This window comes from Parasteatoda tepidariorum, chromosome 8 (assembly GCF_043381705.1).
Source record: "Parasteatoda tepidariorum isolate YZ-2023 chromosome 8, CAS_Ptep_4.0, whole genome shotgun sequence".
In the NCBI taxonomy this organism is placed as follows: Eukaryota; Metazoa; Arthropoda; class Arachnida; order Araneae; family Theridiidae; genus Parasteatoda; species Parasteatoda tepidariorum.
This window is the reverse complement of record NC_092211.1, coordinates 52,335,178-52,353,978: the sequence shown is the minus strand read 5'-3', so window position 1 is coordinate 52,353,978 and position 18,801 is coordinate 52,335,178. Positions and strand designations below refer to the sequence as shown.

Here is an 18,801-nt window from a genome sequence, read left to right as displayed (position 1 = left end):
TCTAGTAAAAAAAATTAATCAGTTTAAAGTTTAAATTCAAAAAAATATTTTACTCAAAATCAGGCATTTATGTATATCATAAGTATACTTTTAATTCATTTTGAATGTTACAGATCTTCGCTGCGATCCAATCCTTAATACGATAATGTCTACGAGTGATGTTAATGAGAAAAATGTTATTTGGCAAAAGAAAAATTATAAGCTAATCTTCCATAAGCAGTTCTTAACTTCATGATAACATATATTTTCATACATAAAAACATTTACCGTCAGTCTGGATTAAGTTAAGCTGATATGTGTTTATTATATATCACTAATAACCTCTTAGTCCGTTTATCTTAATCCATGTTTATATTTAAGTATTGTAAGGCTTATATTATCATAAGTTAGTACGTTTAATAAAATTTCTATTAGTTTAGTTTATTCATAATCGAAACACCGAAAGGGTTTGGAATACATGGAATATATAACATTATAATTAAGTCATACAAATGATTTTTTAATTATTATTATTATACGAAATTTTTAGCAAACATTTATTTACCCTTGTTAAGAAGTTTAAGTATCTGATGTAACTTGCTTAATAGTGCAAATGTAACATTATGAAAAGACATATAGGGTGTCAGAAGCTGAGAGGACAGCTTTTCATATCGAATCATAATATTTTCGAAAGCTGCATTCAATTATATTGAACTCGATATCAGATATGTCTATTTGTATTTTTCGCTCTAACGTACAATGCATGAAATATCTTCATTTTCAGCATTTACTACCCTCTTACGGTTACATCTTCGTTTAAGAAATAAAAAGAAAAATCTCTAGGCTTATTTGTCTTGCATTTTTTTACACAAGCCAAATCTGCAATGGAAAAGGCTTTTATATTAGATTTCACACCCTTTCCCACCTCCAAAAGGTGAGTTTAAGAGAGGATTTCTGAATTGTATCTTGGATTGCTTCATTTTAAAAGATTTTGCAGATTTTTAACCAATGAGTAACTCATTGAAATATTTTAACGTTTCTTTACTCGCTTACAGTCTCAAAGAACAAATGAGCAGCGAGGTACTCAATTGAGTCAACTAAAGTCTCTTAACCCCTTCCTTCTCACTCCCGTGAAAATGACAGGGTGATGTTTCGCCCTCTATTTCTCTCTCCCGTGATATTGACGGGCTGGAGTTTTCAGCAGAAACGCGCCAATAGGAATAAAACTAATTCATTTCTTTTGCCCAGAAAACATTTTATTTCTTATTTTACACACCAGATGGCAGTACCAGGACATTTTTAAGGTAAATGCAGATAGTTAGTTTATTTTAAACTAGATATCAGCACTAATCAAATATGTAATACAAATACAAAAGTCAAAAAATAGGCACTTTTATGACCGTTTTCTTTAAAATTTACCGATCATCAAAGGGGTTAAAAGACTGCATTCAGATCCTGCCTAGTGGACAAGATGAGAATTGATCTGATCTATCTCTCAAACAAATCACCTTGCCACCTTCTAACCAGTTGCAAATAAGTGAATCAAAATGTGCTGATGCACCATCTGCTGTGATAGGAAGTTTGCCAAATGTTTTGGGGGGTTTTGCAGTTGGGGAGTTTTGCTGTTGAATTGTGGAACTGCAGATTTGTTTTGTGCTATTGTACATGCGATGGTTGCTGAATTTACACAGAAAAAAAGAGTAAAAAAATGGGTATGACTTCACTGTCGTCGGGAAAGTCACTATATGTTGCCCCTTGTTTCAAAAACTATCATGCAAAGACTAATATTTAACTATTTTGCAATTGCCCAAGATAATTGGGGATTATAGACTGATGGTAAGTTAAATGTTTTTTATGCATAAAAAAATAAATTTTCAACTTATAACTTGTGTATTAAGTTTTGTTTCAGTTTCTTGTATTTATTAATGAATAAAAAAAATATCTCTATATGTCGATTAAATGCATTTTTTTCTTCAAACAAATTGGTAAGGGTGGCAGTTAACAACAGATCCAATTTTAAGTTTACGACTTTCAATGTTCGATCAAATCCATATCTTTGTAATTTTAAATACAATCCAGATGGTAACGGAACTCCTGGATCGAGTATTGAGAGAAATTTGCTTTCACGCAAGACTCTTTGATGAAACTAAACCTAATTCGCGTTACATGGGCAGGAAAACCTCGAAAACCTCCCACGGCTAACTTCACGGCAAGTGGACTCTAACCCATGATCCGTCAACCATTGAAAATATTTTTACGGCAGCACTGTGTTCCGTGCAAGTTGAGTTAATTTTTCATTTAAACTAATTCTAAAATCATCAAACTTACTATTCCAAAATCATCAATGCTAAATTTATCAAATTAATTTATACACATGCTCAATCTGAAAGATATCGATAAAAATACTCACGTAAATCAATAAAAACAGCCTATAATGTATATTTTGCAATGCAGGCATCTTTAAAAATTCAAGAAATCTGAGTAATTTTCTACAAGTTTTTCGAACTAGCAAACCTTTATTCCATTAAGAAAACAGTTTTCCCTCAAACAGCTAAATGCAGAGCAATCAAATTGCATCTATGGAATCAAGTAACTACTATCCTTATAGAACAACATTTGGAAATTCAAATAACTATTATCTTTATTGCACTTACCATTGGCAAGTCTCCACATAACTGTATATTGATTTATTGGGCTATTACCATCGAAAGGTTTGTCCCAGGTTAATCTAATGCTCCGGCTTGTTACGTCATGCACTTCAAGATTTTGTGGGGCATCAGGAATATCTATAAAATGATACAACGAATGCGTTCATTAGAGAATGTAATCAAATTATAGTGTAATTTTAACGTATCGTTTAAGATGCTTCTAAAATAAGAAGTTACAAACTCTTGCCTCCATATAAATAACATTTATTACATTGATATATTGGAATATATATTCTAATTTTCGTTGATAATATAACCAGAAATTGAAATTTAAACCATTATTTGAAATTATAACCAAAACTAATCATAACTACTCGATATTCAGCATTTTTTTACATCATTCAATATATATAAATATATATATCGAACTAATTTCTTCAAACTTTTAACATAGTAACTTTTGCTTAATATGTACATAGCTTTTAATATATTTGTATATTTAATAGTATAAAGACTTTTCCAACAGTTTTTAACTACTGAATAATCAATAATTATAATCTTCTAAAAAATTTTTTTTTATTTAATATGCAATATTCTGTATAAAATTAATAATTTAATATATCTAATATAATGTATTTCATAGAGTATTAAAATTTAATATAGTTCAACATTACGGGACAAAACTGCCTTGATAATTGTTTTTATATTGGTGTTCGCATTATTTAAAAAAAAATACTTAATTAAAATTTAAGCTAAAATTCTAAAATGATCGACAAATTTGAGATAAATTTAATTTTAATTTTAGGGTAAATTTAATTAAATTTAAATACATATTAAAGAGTGTTGTAATCTATACACATGAAATGGAAAAATCTTACATTAATTCCACACGCATTGATACCGTTCCTTAAATATTTTTACCTCTTCAGGCGTCAATGTTTGGGAAATTAGAATATCAGTAGTAGTTTGTTCACGATAGAGTACCAGATTGAGTGAGTGTTTAGTTGAGTAATACGCCGTATACGGTTACTGAAACAAAACTTAAATTCATACATTAAACAAACGTACGTTGTTAAAAATTTATGTATGTTTTTAGTTGCATAATAAGGATAATTATAATCTGATTTTTAAATATTTGTCAATTGTTTTAAGTAATTTTAGATCACATACTGTCGATCCGGCTCTATTAAGCTAAGACTAACAACATCACAACGTTTAACATCATCTCTGTTCGTATTGTATCGTAAAGATAAATTTACTGACACTAATGTGTATCATAATTTATTGTTATTATGAAATTTATTATCGCCAACCACAAAAAGTGGGGGCAACTGCAATACACGAAAAGTAAGGAAAAGAAGCATTTTGTTGTGTCAGTACATCTAAAACTAAGGAATAATCTGTGGGGTTTAATCTTGCTAATTTTAGAGTGAAATATTTACCACCATTTTTGGAGTTTAGATACATTACAATTTTATTGTGTTGGTATACTCGTAAAATAAGTATATTGTTTAATTATTGTTTAAACAATAACTACGAGTTATCGAAAAATATTACCTTCAATAGTAACTTTTATATTCATAACATCTTCTCCAAATTCATTAATCGCTATACATTCAAAAAGAGCAGAATCTTTTCTCTGAGTTTTTTCCACAATTAAAAATGTTTTTAAACCGGACTCCATTATTTCTTCCGTTTTCTCCAAATATCTAAAAAAACAGTTACATATAATTTTATGACCATTTCTAAACTTCAAAATTATTTAGAACAAAAAAATTAGATCGACATTTTAGTTTAATGTTAACACTGACATTTTATTTAATTCAACTTTCAGAAAAGGTCCCATATTTAATTATATCTTTATAACAGAACAAACTATGGCTTGATACTTATACATTAAATATAATGAAATCTATTGTTTGTACAAAGAATGTTTCTTTACTTCTGCTAAAAGTAATTTAAAAAGTAAAGATAGATTTTTATCTTGTCCCTTCGTGAGTGGAACGAAAATTTTTAAATTAAATTTTCTTTATTAAATCAAACTGTTTTCGTTCATTTTGAAATTGCATGAAAAATTAAGTAACGCTGACTTTTAAATGTAGTGTATTAAAATAATAGAGTAGATATTTTTCGTGATTTTATTTCTTAAAAGAATATAATATGATTGAAATACTACGTGCAATAAATCTAACTAAGTGAAATTCGTGAATTTAAATTGAAACTCGAAATACGGTGGACTATGGTGTTTACCTAAATGACTAGAAAAATAAAAGCTTAAAATATACAAATAAGATTTTATTAAGAAATATAACTTTATTAGATGATATAAGAAAGGGAAAGACTTGTTAGCTGTCATAATATTTACATTTAAATTGTTCGGAAAATAAGTTAAAGTGTTTTATTTCTTTGCAGAACAACGTATGTACAAAATGTACCACAAACATTGAAAATCAAAGATCCCTTTTAGAATCCCTTTTATAGAAAAAAAGGTCAGGTACAGATTTTTTTTTCTTTATTACTTGCTCATTTCTATGTCAAAAAAACTATTTAACCTTTAGTTGATAACGTATTTGACTTAAGTCTAATTCGAATATATTTTGAAACAGAAACTAGAAAAAAATTAAGGAATTTTGAAAATTAATAATTAATTAAATTATATTCAACAAACAATATACAATATTAAATATTTTCTTAAGAATCCCGCATAACTTTACATTTCAATGGATTTCTGACGGTTTTCCACTCATTCAATAATTTTAAAATTTCTATTGGTTTTGAAAACAAAATTATGTAGACTTTCGGTTTCATAATTTTTTTATGTTGTTTGTGCTGTATTTATTACTAGCCCGCAGCACGTCATCGCTGAGTTTTTACTTTGAACGCATCTCAAAAAACTTGATTAAGAAACTGGGCACAGTTCAAAATTGCATGTTTGAGAAAATGGCCACATCTAGATGTATGTTCTTAAGAAAATAGTCATAACTCTAAATGTATGTTGAATAAAATGGGGACGACAAAAAAGCAGTTAAAAAAGTTGACATAGCTCAAAATGCGGGCTTAAGAAAATGGTCACAGATCAAAAAGTGCGTTTAAGAAAATTGTCTAATATATTATAGATGCTTCAAACGAAAAGGTACACAGCCCGAAATGTGTGTTTTAGAAAATGTATACAGCTCGAATATCGCGTTTAAGAACAACATAGACACCGCCCGAAATATGTGTTAAAAATGCACACAGCTCGAAATGAGTGTTTTCTATTTTATATTTCATAAGCATCGTTGAACAACCGACCCGATTTTTTGGGGAGCTTACGACTACTAAAGTTCAACTCTATAGTCTTGTAATTTTGAATCCAATGGAGAAGACAAGGGAACTCCTGGATCAAGCATTGGGAGAATTTTTCTATGTGGTGGATTATTTGATGGAACTTACCAGCATTTTAGTTACATGGAAAGAAAAACAACGAAAACCGCCCACGGTTAGTCTGACAGAAAGGGGACTCTAACCGATTAATCATCTACAACTGTGGATATTTTACGTTAGCACTGTGGTTGGTTCGAGCCGAGTGCAGAATTCGCATCTATCAGCCATCGCTGGTATTTGAGTCCTGTTTACCTCATTATAAGGCGAAACGTTCGACCCCTGTACCACCATGTCTCCGAAATGTGCGTTTGTGTAGAAAATGGACACAACCTGAAATGTGTGTTTCAGAAAATGAACACAGCTAGAATTGCACCTTTTCAATATTCAACCAAAACTCAACTAGGAAATGAACAACTCAGCGTACCTTATTATTTTTACTTTTTTGAACACTATGCATAATCATTGGAAATCTAAGTCCTAGACTTCGGGTTTGGAGTAGCTGGGTACATTACAGACGTCATTTCTCAGCCACCCTTTCGTATTCAGAACACTAAAGGATTAAGTTGCTTTAAAAAATGTAACCTCGAGAAACGTGAGTTTAATGCCACCCTTATAAACTTATAGGACCCATGTGAACCTAGTAAAAAACAACTGATGACTTTAAATATATTATTATAAGCTATACTAATTTAAAAATAACACTAAGTGATTCAGACAAACGGTCGCCAACAAAGTGCGAATTAATTTGAATCCATTAATTTTTTTCTTATAAAAAAATGCTACGTCTATCTTTTAAAAAACATATTTGTGTCCATTTTTAACAAGCATTTTGAGCTGAATCCATTTTCAAAAACACACTCCTCTACCCGTGTCCGTTTTTTTGAACCCGCATTTTGAGCTTTTTCCAGAATAAAAAATGCTCACGGATGATAGTCTTGAAAAATTACGAAGTGAATTGACAAAAATTTAAGGTGTTTTTGAGGTTTATTTGAAGTTGTTTTTAAATGTCAAGGTTGATTCGAGGTTTATTCGGTGTTGACTTCAAAAACAACTTTAAAAGATCAACCTTTCAAAGTATATAATTAATGTATATGAAGTTATTTTATTTACACTTGATATTGTTTTGAGGTTGATGGAAATCTACTTTAAAGCAGTTATCTGAGAAAGGTTGTTTTCGAGGTGTACGGGTTATTTTTTATACACTTTAAGCAAATAAGTATATTAAAGGTGTGAATAATTTCACCAGATCTTAACTAAAAGCATTGCTGAGTTATATATGAGGTTGATTTAGGGAGGTGCAAATGAGGTTAAAATTGAGGTTTATTAATGAGGTTATTTTTGGTGCAAAACATGATCTCAGTTTATTCTTCGGGTGCATTCTTTTTACATTCTTAAACCTAAAAACAATTTTAAAAGCACTTTATTTTTTATAAGGGAAGTTTAAATAAGACTATCCATTGCGAGTCGCATGCATTGATTAGATCGTCTTGGGAAACAATGATAACGCAGATGTGTACCTCAGATGTGCGAAATCTTCTTAAATCCTTACCTATTCTCACCTGCCAGATCGATAAACTGGCTATTCCGTCTCCATGTGATTCTCATTGGTAGGTCTCCCAGCGCGAAACACTCAATCACACACTTTTCTCCTTTCTTTGCACTCACAAACTGAAACTTGGAATTGAATTTAGGAGGTCCTAGAAAAGTGGAAGAAAAGAAAAAATGAAATTTAAATAATGTATGGGAAAATAAATATGTATTCGAAAAAGATTTTAAATGAAATTGTGGCGTAACTACCACTACGATTTTTAAACATCAATTCACTAGTATATAAGGCATGTTAACTCGATTCAGTCTTAAGGTACCTTTTAAAAGATGAAAGTTGGCATAGTCGATAACTTCCTTTCCCACATTGGTGATTGTGATATGAACTCGTCTTCATCAAAAAGTATCGTCTACTTCGATGGACTGTTCAGATTGAAAAGTTGACTTTCTAATCGTGATTGCGTCATCGTAGTTGCTTCTCAGTCTCATTTACACATAACGGGATGCTGCACACACTCTACTTCTAATAGAGACCACACAGCTCTCACAACAAACGCCCAAGTCTCGATGAACTTAATATAGCTCTTACCATAACCCCTCAAAATCCGGTGAACTTAACACAGCTCTCCCGGTCTTTCGCAAATACGGCAATATCCGTTTATCAAGTCTATTCCCGATGAAATTCCGAGGTTAACTCTATTCTATATTTAGGTACCTTTCGAAAGATGAAGGGTGGCATAGTCGGAAGCTCTTTCCTAGCACAATTTATAAATGGTAACTGTCACATAGAGGTACATACCGTCATTATGAGAACTTATAAATTGTGTGGTGTCATATGCCGCTTGTCCTCCCGGGCTAAACAAATTTATATATATGGTAAGCTAAAATGAATACTGTAAAAAATTCAAAATCAAATTATGGTATAAAGTACCAGGTACATCGTCCATAAAATTCATTTTACCATTATATTATTATATCGTAATTTTTATAGTAATATTTATTTTATTACAGTGATTTAGTGATTTCAATGCAGATATTACTTTGAAAATTATGATATATTAGAATTTTTGTCCCACAGCAAGTTCCAATAAAAATGGATTTCACGAAAAATAGTAGGGTGCATGTTCTTTTTTAGCGTAATTCGATCTGGAATATTTTACAAAGCACGGAAAGTGTGATAAATGCATTCATTGAAAATATAAATACTTGAAGGGATTATAAAAACAGTTGCTATAGTATTCCTCATAAACTTTTGATTTGCGCTGCTTTTATTATACCATATACAGCAAAATTCAGGCTATTGTCGATGCCACCAATAGCAGATGTTATAGGGGCCTTAAAATCTTTCAGGTCGTTGAACCTAGCAGGCACGTACAAGCGATCTTTTACAAAACCTCACCAGACAAAATGATTCGGTGGGGTTTTAGGATCATGGTGGCAAGAAAAGAGAAGCCTTATCTGCAGTAAAAAAGTGACCAGTCCATCGTTGTGGTATTTTTGTTTACACAGGAACGCTGATGTCGATTAGACGGCGAGCATTCAAAACCTGATTATATGACCTCTGCATGTATGTACAGTACGCAGTAAATAAACGGACCGCCCTAAATAACTTTGGATCTAAACATCGGAATTGTAGGTTTTAGGACTCAATTTCAATGGCTTAAGGGGCAATCTCAAATATGCTAGTTAAAAAGTGCAGACTATATTTTACGTTACGAAATCAGACACAAAAACATACTTCTCTGAATAAACATACTTTTTCTCGATAGACTCAAATTTTAGTTCACTAAAACATAGGGGGTAGTCACAATCTGGGAAATACGGTCCCAATAGTTTGATCAAAATAGTGGTTCAAAGTTTGAACCCCTTATGTTGATTTTACTTTTTGTGTATTTCGCCTCGAGAATTCTTTAAGTAAATTAACAAAAAAATTGCACTCAATTATAAAATTCATTTAGCTAAAAGCAATTTCATAATAAAATAGTTCTTAATAATTATTTAATTTTTATATTTTTTATGTATTAATGGTAGAAAGAATTATTAATCGTAAATTATATGATTTTATACATAATTTTATTGTTTTTAAAAAATATTTTTTAAAGCAAAATGCAACATTTGAATTATGAACTATGGAATAGTATATTGATTCCGTGAAACAGTTCCCGAGAAATCAAATTTTAAAAAAATCAGATGTTTAAATTTTGATAAATGTGTAAACAAAGGACCGTAAAGTTTATAGTTTCTCAATTCCATGATCAACAGTATCATGATGGCAGTGTGTTAACGAACTGGTGCCCATTAACCGAAAACACCAGTGATAGAAAACCAGAATTTCCCTATAAAAGTGACTTTGGCCATTTTTCGAAAGTAATTATTTCCATTGTAAGATCATTGCATTTAAAAGTCTTAGGCCGGGGTAGCCTAGTTGGTAGGACGCTGGACTCACGTTCCTGAGAACGGGAATTCGAATCCAGCCTGACGACGACTCCTCAATGAAGAAGAAGATGTAAATGGTGATTGGTACACGTTAAATTGGTCAGGTTAAAAAGTCATCCATGTTCCCATAGCAAATTATACTTCTAGGGGTATTAGATTGGATAATGATCGTTCTCTGTAACGTAAAAATAGCGATCACGTAAAAATGGCGATCTGTGGGTGAATGAACGGTCCATCCAATAAACGAGTGTGATGTACGGGTGTGGTAGAAGTCAAATTCTTGACCATAAATGGCGCCACTGCAAAACAAGAATAATTCCACCCCCAGCACCTTAATAACCTACGACAACAACATTTAAAAGTCTTAAAACGATGATACTTACGCTGCACTGTCAATCGAACAACTTTACTGAGTCCAACAGCAACGCCATTGTTTGCTTCACAAAGATAAAATCCGGCGTCAGTTGATTCTATATTGCGAAAACTAAGTGAACCATTAACTAGTATATGAACGTGGGATGTACTGACTATAGTTTTATATCTGTTTGGTGGATGATCTGAAAAAAAATTTCACTCCATAAATAAAATCAGTGCTAAACAAAATCTTTAACTCTAACTTGCAACTAGAATTGAAAATCTTAAGTTTAGGCTTCGATATTAAAACGCTGATATAAAAACAAAAGATATAAAAGCAGCAAAAAATTTAAACCTTATGACTATATTTCATGAAGCTGTTAGAAAATTTAAATTTTAAAGTTTTCTATAAATATAAAATTAAGTTACTCAGTTATAACATCTAATTTTATTTCCAATAATTTACAAATATATTTTAGTAGTTTGGAATGAGTACATTTTTTAATCCTTCTTTGTCACTTTTCAATTTTTCAGGTTGTAAATATTATAGTGTTTTAAAAACTGTTGTGAATTTGTAACTATTATTGATATTATTGTTAATATGGTTATTAATAACGAATAGAATGTTGCAAGTTCTTTATATATAGCTCTCTATGGTAAAAAAAATATGCAAAATATCAATATATAAAATGTGAAAATTTTAGAGAAATGAAAGCAGTATTTTGTGATTTAATTGTTTAATATTTCGAAAGTTAGTAACGCTGCATTGTTTTAATTTCTAAGAACATGCAAAAAATAAGAATAATTCATTGACCACAAAAATTTTTAGCTAAGGAAAAAAAATCTCGCCTAGTTGGCTATTTTTTTAAAAGTATAATAGTATAATTAGGATATTTGTTCTCTTTAAAAATTCTCTCTAGAAATAAAGTATATATATACATTAAAAATTAAAGTTTTTCTTTTAGTTAAAAGAGCTCAAGCAGTAACTTTTTGTTTTCTTAGCTAAAGAGTTTTAAAAATGCGTAAATATGCTTAGTGGAATTTTGAAAATATTTTAATCTCAATGTTTAAGAACATATTGTGTCTAGAAAGTTAGGTCGCTAAGTAAAGTAATTTTAGGTGATAAATGTACACATTTTTCAGACGTTTCGCACATTGTAAAACAAATTTTTATTTTTGAATTTACTTCAATGTTTATCAAGGATATGAATAAAATAAAAAGCAGTTTAAAAAAAATTAAGAATAAAATGAATTGAGTTTAGCATAGCGAAAAAAATCAGCTTGTTTTAAGTCTTGGGAATTTAGAAGTAAATTTTTAAATAAAGTTTTTCCCTTCAACTGAAATTATTTACAATTTTTTCGTTTAATGAACGCTGCAATATAGTCGCTTTATCGAGTTAATTGCCAGTCTCAAGAGTGAAATTTAGATTTTGAATAGAAGAAAGTTTTAAATATTTGAAATTGAACTTTAACGCAGAATAAGTGACTTCATTTTAAAGGTTCAGGAAATTTATATGCCTATTGTGATGCCACAATAGGCATTACAAATTTCCTAGCTTTTAAAACTTTTCAAAGGATTAGCTTCATTTTTGTCTCTGTTATCTTTCAATAAATCGTCAACCATGGATCTCTGCCCATGCTTCGAACTGTCCGTTGGGAACAATTCACTTATTATTAATTTTTAATTCCTTGCGTAAAGACTGAGAGCTTAGACTCGCAGCCCAAGTACTAATTAATGGTTTTTCTTAATGAGAGGGCAAGAATGATTCTATTGACCCCTTTAATAGACTTTATTTTATAATTGTGGCCATGTTCGTTATAACGAGATGTACATAATAAATCTGTTTTTCCAAAACGATTTTATTTATTTTTCTGAGATAAATAGCCCTCCTTCATTAAAAATATTCAGCTGTATCTCACATTGCCAAAAATTCTACTTAAATTCTACAAAGAAGCTACATCCACTGTACAGTGAAGAATTTGAAATAGAGTGTTATGAAACATACTTACCAGAGGCTACTTTCCAGCGCACGTATGGCTGAGGTACACCATCAGCTTGACAGTTTATAATTGCAGATTGACCTGCTATGGCATACGTATCTTTCGGTTCTAAAACCCACCGAGGAGGAACTGTTATAGAAAATAAATGTACAGTTTTGTGAGAAATTCGAATATACTTAAATTAGATTAAGGCATAAAGTTTAAAGTAGCAACATCGTGAATAACTTTTGATCTAATAATTGGAACTTCAAGTTCTAGGACTCAATCTTAATTGCTCGGGGGGGGGTGACCTCAAATGTGCAAATCAATAATGTGCTGACCAAACTCTTGGCAGAAATCAGAATCCGTCGAAAAAAAGATATGTTTATTCAGAGAAAGAACGCTTTTTTTGTCTGATTTTGTAACTTAAAATATCGTCTGCACTTATTGATTAGCATAGTTGAGATTACCCTTTTGAACTATTAAGATTGAGTCTTAGAGCGTGAAGATCCGATTATTAGATCAAAAGCTATTAAGGGTTTTTCGTTTGTTTTTTGAGCACTGTATATTACATATTGCATACGTTCATTAATACATTGAACGTCAAAGTCAATATTTGAACACGTTGTTTTTGTTAAAAAAAATTTTGTTAAAATCAATTACTTTAACTTTCTTTAAAATACTAAATTTTCTATTAAAAAGAAAACGAAATTCTCTTCAGATTCAAATTTTGCTCGATTTATAGCGATCATATTAGACGGTTAATACATATTAGGTTGATGAATAAGTTTCCTCTAATATTGGAAATATGCAGAAGAAAAATAACTTACGTTGCGTATTAAACACCTTTTTACCTGAAGATGTTAAAGAGCTGCCTTACCATATGACTTGATGGTCAAATGCAGTTTTTGTCTTATAAAGCAGTGCGCAAAGATTTGTGTAGTTTCATATAAGTAAACTGTGAAACGAAAATTAGATTCAATCGAGCGATAGTATTTTAAAAATGCTTTTATTATGTTATTTCAAATGTGTGACTTCTTTAACATTTAATAAAACTTAGTGTAGTCTGAGCTAATTATATTTGAAAGCCTCTTAAGTTTGTTCCCTTTCAGCACTGAGATTGCGCTAATAAAACGAGATCACTACGTTTCTCCCTTCATGTCCCACGGCATCTTATATAAAAGAATTAAATTAATTTAAGTCATGCAGTTTAAAGTAACAACATTTAATTTTAAAATGTTTAACATTTACTAAAACAAAATAAAGGTACAGTGCAAAAAAAACGGGCCACCCTGAATAACTTTTGATCAAATAATCTGATCTTCACGTTCTAAGACTCAATCTCAATGGATCGAGGGGATGATCTCAATTATGCTAATTAATAAGGGCAGATGATATTTTAAGTAACGAAATCAGACACAAAAACGTATTTTCTCTGAATAAACATATCCTTTTCCCGACGGAGTCAGATTTCTGACCCCCAAAATATAAGAGTAGCCACAACCTGGAAATTATGATTTCAATAGTTGGGTCAGAAGAGTGCTCCAAAGTTTGGACTCCTTGATGTTAATTTGACTTTTTACATATTTCGTTACATCACGAGAACTTTTTCTTAGAATTTTAAAATGTTTGGTCCTGAGGAGGCGTTTCTTTCGCATTTTATTAGGACTAAATTGGTTAATTGATAAAATCTAATTGATTTTTATTATTTTTTATACTTTTTAATTATTTTGTACTAAATTAGATCAAATTAAGTTAAAAATATTATACTTATCATTTTAATGATTTATGATTATGAAATACAGCATGAAACACCAGTCTCTTTCTCTGCGTTAAGGGTTAAATCTTCCAAACACGGCTCACTTCCAAACAATATTTTTTTTTCTTAAATTTTCACTTATTTAGATCTAAGGTAGAAAATTATTTATCATTGAAATTTCTTAAATTTACAAAATCACTTATTGATACAGTTCTGAATAAGAATGTTATTTTTTTCAAACTACTTTTTGTTTGATTCTATATTTTAGTACAAATATAATTCAGATAACCAAATAGATTTTCGTTAGTATATACAAGACTGTTTTAATAATTAAAAAATTTTAAATTATATTTTTGCTTGCATGAATTATATTTAAATTATATTTTTTAGAGCATCAGAAAAATATATGTATAAAAGGGACACTATTGTTCCATCTGAGTCAAAGAGATACTTTTTTTTTTGGATTCGATATTTTAGTACGAATATAATTCCGATAATCAAACAGGTTTTTGTTAGTACATATAAGACTGTTTTTAATAATTAAAAAATGTCAAATTATATTTTTGTTTGCAATCAGAGCATCAGAAAAAATATATATGTAAAAGGGACACCAATGTCCCATCTGAGACAAAGAGATATGGTATAGGAGAATCGGATAAAAGGTATTCCTGAAATTCAATGCGTATTCCAAAAACAAGGAATTTTAGTTTTATTACAAATGTATCTTCATGTGAGCAAGAACACTTTTTGTAAGCTATACATTTTTTCAGACAAAAAATAATTACCTTTGACCGTCAAAACTGAACTATAAGTTCCAGATGCAACATCATTTTTGGCAATGCATGTGTAGTTCCCACTATGTTTATGAGTTAGATATTTTATGGTAAGTGTCGAAACAAAACCATCGTCTGATTCCATCACACTTGCATCCAGATTTTTTCCATCCAAAGATAAGCCGTCTTTGAACCATCTTGTTGAAAGTGGACCATCTCCAGCAATGACAACACACGTGACTGCTATTCTCATACCTTCTTGAAGTTCATCCGGAAACGTGAACTTAGTTATTTTCGGTTTGGCTTAAGGAATAAAAAATTAAATTTATAAACCTTAATTTGCAAAACTAGTTTGTTTACATTCATACAAAGTTTAAATCCTTAAGTTTTCACATTATCAGTGTAGAGGAGAGTGGGGTCAATTGTAACAGGGTACGATTGTAACAGAGAAAAAATTTCGAGTGTCAGGCTCTAGATTTGGTTCCTAGGTGGCGCACAATGTGTATTTAATAAATCTACATGTACACCCCTGCTGGCAACTATTTTTATGTACTTTTGAAAGAGTTACACCACAAAAGATATTTTCACGTTACGTAAGTGCTTTTTTTGGTATTAGAATATTATATTGTCACAAAGTAATTTTGTTTAAACAAATCAAAATTATTAACCGAATATGTAAGTGGACACCTTAATTAACATTTCAAAAAAAGATTAGTTTTGTTAATTAACTAGCATTGTTTTAAAAAAAATGAAGCTGAAATGGCGTCTTGGGGACGATTGTAACAATAAGTAAAGGGACGATTGTAACAGCTAAAGATAAATAATCTTATGCTCACATACCATTACTTAACTCTTTAAGAACCACCAATAGTTTCCTATATCATTTATATTATGTTGCATGTGCAATTTTAATTTTGAAAATTTTCNGATTCCATCACACTTGCATCCAGATTTTTTCCATCCAAAGACAAACCGTCTTTGAACCATCTTGTGGAAAGAGGACCATCTCCAGCAATGACAACACACGTGACTGCTATTCTCATACCTTCTTGAAGTTCATCCGGAAACATGAACTTAGTTATTTTTGGTTTGGCTTAAAGAATAAAAAATAAATTTTATAATCCTTAATTTGCAAAACTAGTTTGTTTACATTGATACAAAGTTTGAATCCTAAAATTTTCTCATTATTAGTGTACTGTTGCCAATAGATAGAGATATACCCTATAGTGTTGCCAATAGATAGAGAAATTAATAAGCAAGAAAAGTTTGCGTATGTATTTCAATATTATTAAGTACATCAACAAGAAATGGCTTGCAATCATGCATATTTTTAAATTTTTTTGCAAACATTAAATTAATTTAAATTTTCCTAAATTTTTCAAATGGTACACATTTTCTGACAGAAACAAGAAGAGAAAGATTTACTTACTTCGAACCATGACGGAAAAAGAACGTGATACAGGAACGGAACTCAATCCCGAAGTAACTTCGCAGCTATAAATTCCTTCATCTGCCAAAGGCTGCATTCCACTGATGAGAAAAGTCCCATTGGGAAATATTTGTTGTCTCTGATTTATTGGCAACATTTGATTTCCTAAAACATTTCTCAGTTAATTTATTAGTCAAAAGATTTTCTTTACATAAAACATCTTTCAAACGAAAAAATATTAAATGAAAATTGAATTAAAATGAAGTAAACAATTATGTTAAAATTATACTTATCCAAATTAAGTTGAGAAATAAATTCAAATTCAATAAAAAATTAAGTTCAAATGAAATAAAAAAAGTAAATTTAAATTAAATTATATTCTAATTTATATGTAATAAAAATTAAATTCAAATTAAATTAAACTTAAAATTAAAATCAAAATAAATTCAATTAAAAGAAACTTAAAAAATTTGAATTATTATTTAAATTTTACTCACTTACACTAAATTAAATTTAATTAAATTTTAAATAAAAGTTCAATTTTAATACAATTAAAATGGAATTAAATTACGAAAATTAAATTAAAGTAAATCTCAAATAAAAGAAAAAGAAAGAATTCAATTTAACTTTAAAATTAAATTTAGATTAATTGAAAACTTGAATTTAAATTAAATTTGAATTTAAATATAAATTATACTAAAAATAATTTAAAAGAAAAAAATGATTTTTTGCTATGTTTTAATGATTAAAAATATCCCTTCCTTTTAGTTAGTGATTCCAATTGTGCATTACAATTGTGCCTTTTCAAATGTTTTGATCCAAAACAGGTTTACTTTGAATTATTCTTATCCAATTTTAATTAAATTTAAATTCAAAGTATTTAAAAAAAAAATAAAAATAAAAACGCGACAATGAATTTTCGGTCCTTTTTATAGATTAAAATTATTTTTTTCTTAAATAGTAGTTCCAATTGAGCATGACCACTTCAGCAATGCTACTTTATTGTAGGCTGATTTCGAGGTTTTTTCTAGAAGTTAAATTATTAAGTTAATTTAGTTATTTATATCACGGAATTTAAGTTACATCTACTTTATAACAGACACTTAGATGATATTTTAATTTATATGTTTTCGAAGCTTCATTTTATTATATTTCCATATCTCCTGTACTCAAATATCATCTTTCTTTTTAAAAATACACAAATATTTGCAAAAAATCTTTTAGTCTTAGTTTATTTATAATTTATTCATTTTTGAAACTTTTTATTTAAATAAAAACAATATTCTTTAATGTAAGCTTAAAGAAAACAACTGCCCACGACTCCAAATATGCTTTTACTGACTGCGTTTTATTAATGCATACTTTTTTCTTAATTTATAAGAAACTAAATAGCTTTTAACATCTGTGGAAGTTGAATATTTTTATAGTTGATATTAAGTAAAACTTCTTTTTAAATAATTACCAAATTACAATTTTTAACATATATCTTAGTAACTTATTCTCAGTTTTCTTTTCCTAAGCTTATTTGAATTTTATTCAAATAGGTTTCTTTTAAAGGACTCTAACAAACAAATTCGAAAAGATCGAAAACTAATTAAGATATATCAGAAGAGATATCTTACCTTTCTTCCAAATAATTGAGTCATAGGGATATCCACCGAATGGGCATAAGGATTGAAAACCTTCACCAGATAAGGCGATTACATCATTCATAGTCCGAACGAAGAGTGGACCAAACACATTAAGTCTCTTGGCATAGCTAACAGATCCTGCATCATTAACTGCTTCGCATGTATATAAGCCACTGTCTGTTACATCAACTGATGTGAAATTGATGGAACTCACAATATTTCCGTTGCTTACCTGATAAGAGCTAATAAGAATCCCATGCTTGGTGGATAACGGCCATCTATTGTCCAGAATCCATTTAATGGTAGGCTCAGGATGACCAGTGGCTATACATGTTAATGATACATATGTTCCTGGGCGAATTGTTTTTTCTGGAAATCCGAGTTTTATGGATGGAGGAAGATCTGCAAATACAGTGATATGTCTTGATTTGTTAAGGGTTTCTGATTTTTTAAACTTAAGTTAAAGAATTTTTCAAAACATTTCTTTGCAAATCAGAAAGTTCTACTTATGTAGCGAAATGTCTTGAAGATTTGTTTAATTAGTTAAAGGTTTTGTGTTTTATGATCTTAACGGTAAAAAGTTTTCAAAAGATTTCTTTTAAAATTTGGAAAACCTGCGAATTCTTACCTTAATTATCTTGAGGATTTATTTAATTTTCTATGGGTTTTGATTTTTTAACCTTCAGTAAAAGAATTTTTCAAAACATTACTTTGCAAATCAGAGGGATCTACTTATGTAGCGAATTGTCTTGAAGATTTGTTTAATTAGTTAAGGGTTTTGTGATTTTTAATCTTAACGGTAAGAAGTTTTCAAAATATTTCTTTAAAAATTTGGAAAATCTGCGAATTCAGCTAATTTTCTTGAGGATTTATTTAATTTGCTAAGGGTTTTGATTTTTTAACT

At 29.7% G+C, this 18,801-nt stretch overlaps 1 protein-coding gene across 2 annotated transcripts in view; it reads right to left on the bottom strand.

Moving 5' to 3' along the window:
• LOC107444219 (cell adhesion molecule Dscam1) overlaps positions 1-18,801 on the bottom strand; it is a 112,530-nt gene that overhangs the window by 32,689 nt on the left and 61,040 nt on the right. For both annotated transcript variants that reach the window (XM_071184000.1, XM_071184001.1), the window contains exons 7-14: positions 17,889-18,299; positions 16,267-16,431; positions 14,850-15,140; positions 12,336-12,455; positions 10,355-10,528; positions 7,540-7,687; positions 4,185-4,336; positions 2,634-2,765 (exon numbers count right to left, since the gene is read on the bottom strand). In XM_071184000.1, the coding sequence (XP_071040101.1) occupies positions 2,634-2,765; positions 4,185-4,336; positions 7,540-7,687; positions 10,355-10,528; positions 12,336-12,455; positions 14,850-15,140; positions 16,267-16,431; positions 17,889-18,299 (1,593 nt within the window). The remainder of the gene's footprint in view (positions 1-2,633; positions 2,766-4,184; positions 4,337-7,539; positions 7,688-10,354; positions 10,529-12,335; positions 12,456-14,849; positions 15,141-16,266; positions 16,432-17,888; positions 18,300-18,801) is intronic.